This window comes from Monoraphidium neglectum (genome assembly GCF_000611645.1).
Source record: "Monoraphidium neglectum strain SAG 48.87 unplaced genomic scaffold scaffold03868, whole genome shotgun sequence".
Classification (NCBI taxonomy): domain Eukaryota; kingdom Viridiplantae; phylum Chlorophyta; class Chlorophyceae; order Sphaeropleales; family Selenastraceae; genus Monoraphidium; species Monoraphidium neglectum.
The window spans coordinates 1-2,798 of record NW_014009761.1 but is presented as its reverse complement, the minus strand read 5'-3'; the positions used below and the strand labels follow the sequence as shown (position 1 = coordinate 2,798).

The 2,798-nt window shown below is 63.7% G+C and overlaps 2 protein-coding genes across 2 annotated transcripts in view; both read left to right on the top strand.

The window, feature by feature from the left end:
* Positions 1-714, top strand: part of MNEG_13505 (hypothetical protein) — a gene marked incomplete at both ends in the record, with an annotated part of 3,221 nt that extends 2,507 nt beyond the window's left edge. The window contains 2 exons of the mRNA XM_014038024.1: positions 192-344; positions 682-714. Of these exons, the coding sequence (XP_013893478.1) occupies positions 192-344; positions 682-714 (186 nt within the window). The remainder of the gene's footprint in view (positions 1-191; positions 345-681) is intronic.
* A 1,222-nt stretch (positions 715-1,936) lies between these two features.
* Positions 1,937-2,526, top strand: MNEG_13504 (hypothetical protein; the record flags this gene model as incomplete). Its single annotated transcript, XM_014038023.1, has 2 exons — positions 1,937-2,248; positions 2,443-2,526. The coding sequence occupies 2 exons, from the start codon at positions 1,937-1,939 to the stop codon at positions 2,524-2,526; spliced, it is 396 nt and encodes a 131-aa protein (XP_013893477.1).
* Between the last annotated feature and the right edge of the window lie 272 nt (positions 2,527-2,798).

Here is a 2,798-nt window from a genome sequence, read left to right as displayed (position 1 = left end):
TCAAGGAGAACAAGCCTTGCATCCCCACGCCCCTTGCCCCTCCAGCACCTCGTTGGCCCTGCCGATGCGGCCCCTCCTCCCCGTCCCCCTCCCAAATACCAACACGACGCCCCCAGCACCCCGCAGCCGCCTGCATCTCCATCTCTGCCCCCTCAGCTTCCGCCTACGATTCCACGATCGCGCGCGCGCAGGTGGCGCGCCTGCTGCCCTCCCAGATCCGCCGCGTGGTGGCCGCGCTCGCGCCGCGCGCGCCCTCGCTGGCGGCCGCGCTGGGCGTGCCGGCCCACCTGGTGATGGCGCCCATCGCGGGTGACTGGGAGCACTACAACCGCTACAACAACGAGGTGAGCTATATATGTATATGCTATGTATGTAACATGGCATGTCTCACATTCATTTTCCAAAAAGTGGCGTCGGCTGATTGCTTCACACAGCAGTGTGTAATTGACTCGACATTGTACGGGAAGCGATTGCATTTCCGGGGTTGGCGCTGTCAGCTGGCTGCTTCTTGCAGCTGCGCAGCTGCGGGCCTGAACAGGGCAGCCCCATCAGCGGCCAGACGCGGCGGCGGGACGGGCCAGGGGCGCGCGCCATGATCGATTCGCACACACGATACTTGGCCGCCATGCATCCGCCGCCGCCGCAACGCACGCCTCGACACCCCTTCTTCCTGCGCTGCAGGGCGAGTTGGTTGGAGAGCAGTTTAGGGAGTGACGCGGGCACCCGTGCTGGTGCGTGCCTCGGCGCGCGAGTACCGCCGCAGACTGCGTCCACTACAATCAGGCAACCGCACTTGGCCGCCTCCCTCCTCCCCCTAGCCGCCCCCAACCCTGGGCAATCTGGCATCTGCAGCTTGCACGGCCCCCGGCGGCCGCACGCGCGCCCTTCCGCACCGCCGCTGCTGCTGCCGCCGCCGCATTTTCAGGGGTTCCGGCCCCATGCGGCTGCAGGGTGGATGTCAATCTGTTTTGTAGTCCACTTTCTCCTCAGTCGCATTGGCAGTGGGTTGCCCGTTTTTGTCGCCCGTTTGGCAAGTGGCAGCACCCGCCTCCAAGATGCCTACCCTTGCATAGCTCTACACGGCCCCACTGCTAAGCTTGCATACTTGCCACGTATGTTCTTGGTGCAGCCACATGCAGACAGGGCTTGTGTAATAGCCACAGGATTGAATTAGGTTGCGGGGGCCTTGGAGCCAGGTAGCGGCAGGCGTGCGGTCCTTGGTGCAGCTGGGAGGCAGCCAGCCAAGCAGGCAAGCAGCTTCAGGCTCCGTTCAGCTCAGCCTTTGCATGGGATGAAGTATAGGTTTGAAGAAATGCCATTAGGCCACACTTTTAAGCCGGTCGACCGCTCCTGCTACCTGGGGCAGGGATGAGGCCCCCCTCACCTGATCACCTGCGGTCCCCCGGCGCGGCACGTCAGCGTGGTCGGGGCGGCCGGGTGCCACGGCGGGTGGGTACTATAGTCGTGCAGCATGTGGTTTGCGTTATCAATGCGTATCTGAGGTGTGGCTTGTGTACTCTGACCGGACTCTTGTTGCTCAAAGTGATCAAGCACACACCCGTTCACACCCGCCATCCAGACTTTCGACAGCGGATCGCCGTGCGGTGGGCTGGATTCGTCAGATACGCCGAAAGTATCTTCACACCTATCCAGCGTTCAAGATCAGCGGGACGGTTTGCGTTCGAACTTGAACCATTGCCGGGCCTCACGGCAGCTGCAGTAGAGTCTCCAGCGGACCAGACGGCTCTTGAAGTCTGATCGGTGCGTTCTGGCGCTGGATAGCCGGGGCATGCAGCAGCATCATTGCGGCAACATGCTCAGCTAGCGCACTGGACGCCGTTCGCAGTACACGCAATCAGCGTGCATTCGCACATGATCGCCGCACCGCGGCCCACCGCGCCCACTCTCCGCATGCAGAGGCATCAGCGGCCCCCCAATGGAGCTGCGCAGCCGCAGCATCCCGCCCTCGCCGGAGCAGAAGCCGGCCCGCAGCCGCGGCGCGGGGCATGCTGACAACGCAGCGGCAGCGCAGGGCCTGCCGTCCCCCTCCTCATGGCCCATGCTGACCGCCGACCCGGCGGCCGCGCTGGAGGGCGTGCCAGACATCCCGTTCTCGCAGCTCTGCCACGAGGGCAGCAAGGTCACCAGCAAGAACCTCCTGAACAAGATCTGGCGGTACACGATCGTGCCCACCAAAAACCTGTACCTGCCCTTCATGTTCAGCGGCCTGCCCACCAACTACCTCATGGTGCGCTCGGCTCGCATGTCGCATGGCTCGCATGGCGCAAGGCTCGTATGGCGCTTGGCTCGCATGGCGCACGTCTCGCATCGCGCATGGCTCGCATGTCGCATGGCTCGCATGGCGCACGGCTCGCATGGCGCACTGCTTGCATGGCATACGGCATGCACAGCGTGCTGTTGCATGCCATGCACATGCGGCAGGGTGCGCGTGCGCATGCAGCAGCTGAGCACGGGGCGTTCAGCAGCGGCGTGCGCATGCGCATGCGCTCGTGGTGGCATGCGTGAACAGTAGCTGCCCAGCGCGCGGGCGCCTGCCCTGAAAGCAGGTGTCTGCCTGTTTTAAGGCGCACGCTTCCTTGGATGAATGCTGCAAATTCAGAATGCCATGAAAAAACAGATCTCTACAAGCAGCACCTGGGCCTGCAACCGTGCCGTGCTTTGGGCGGCTGGCGTCGCAGCGGCGGCGGCAGCCAGGGGCAGCGGCAGCAAATGCGGCAACTCAAGCGTACATACTGCAACACATCCTTGCCGCTCCCGTCAAGCAACAGGCACATGCC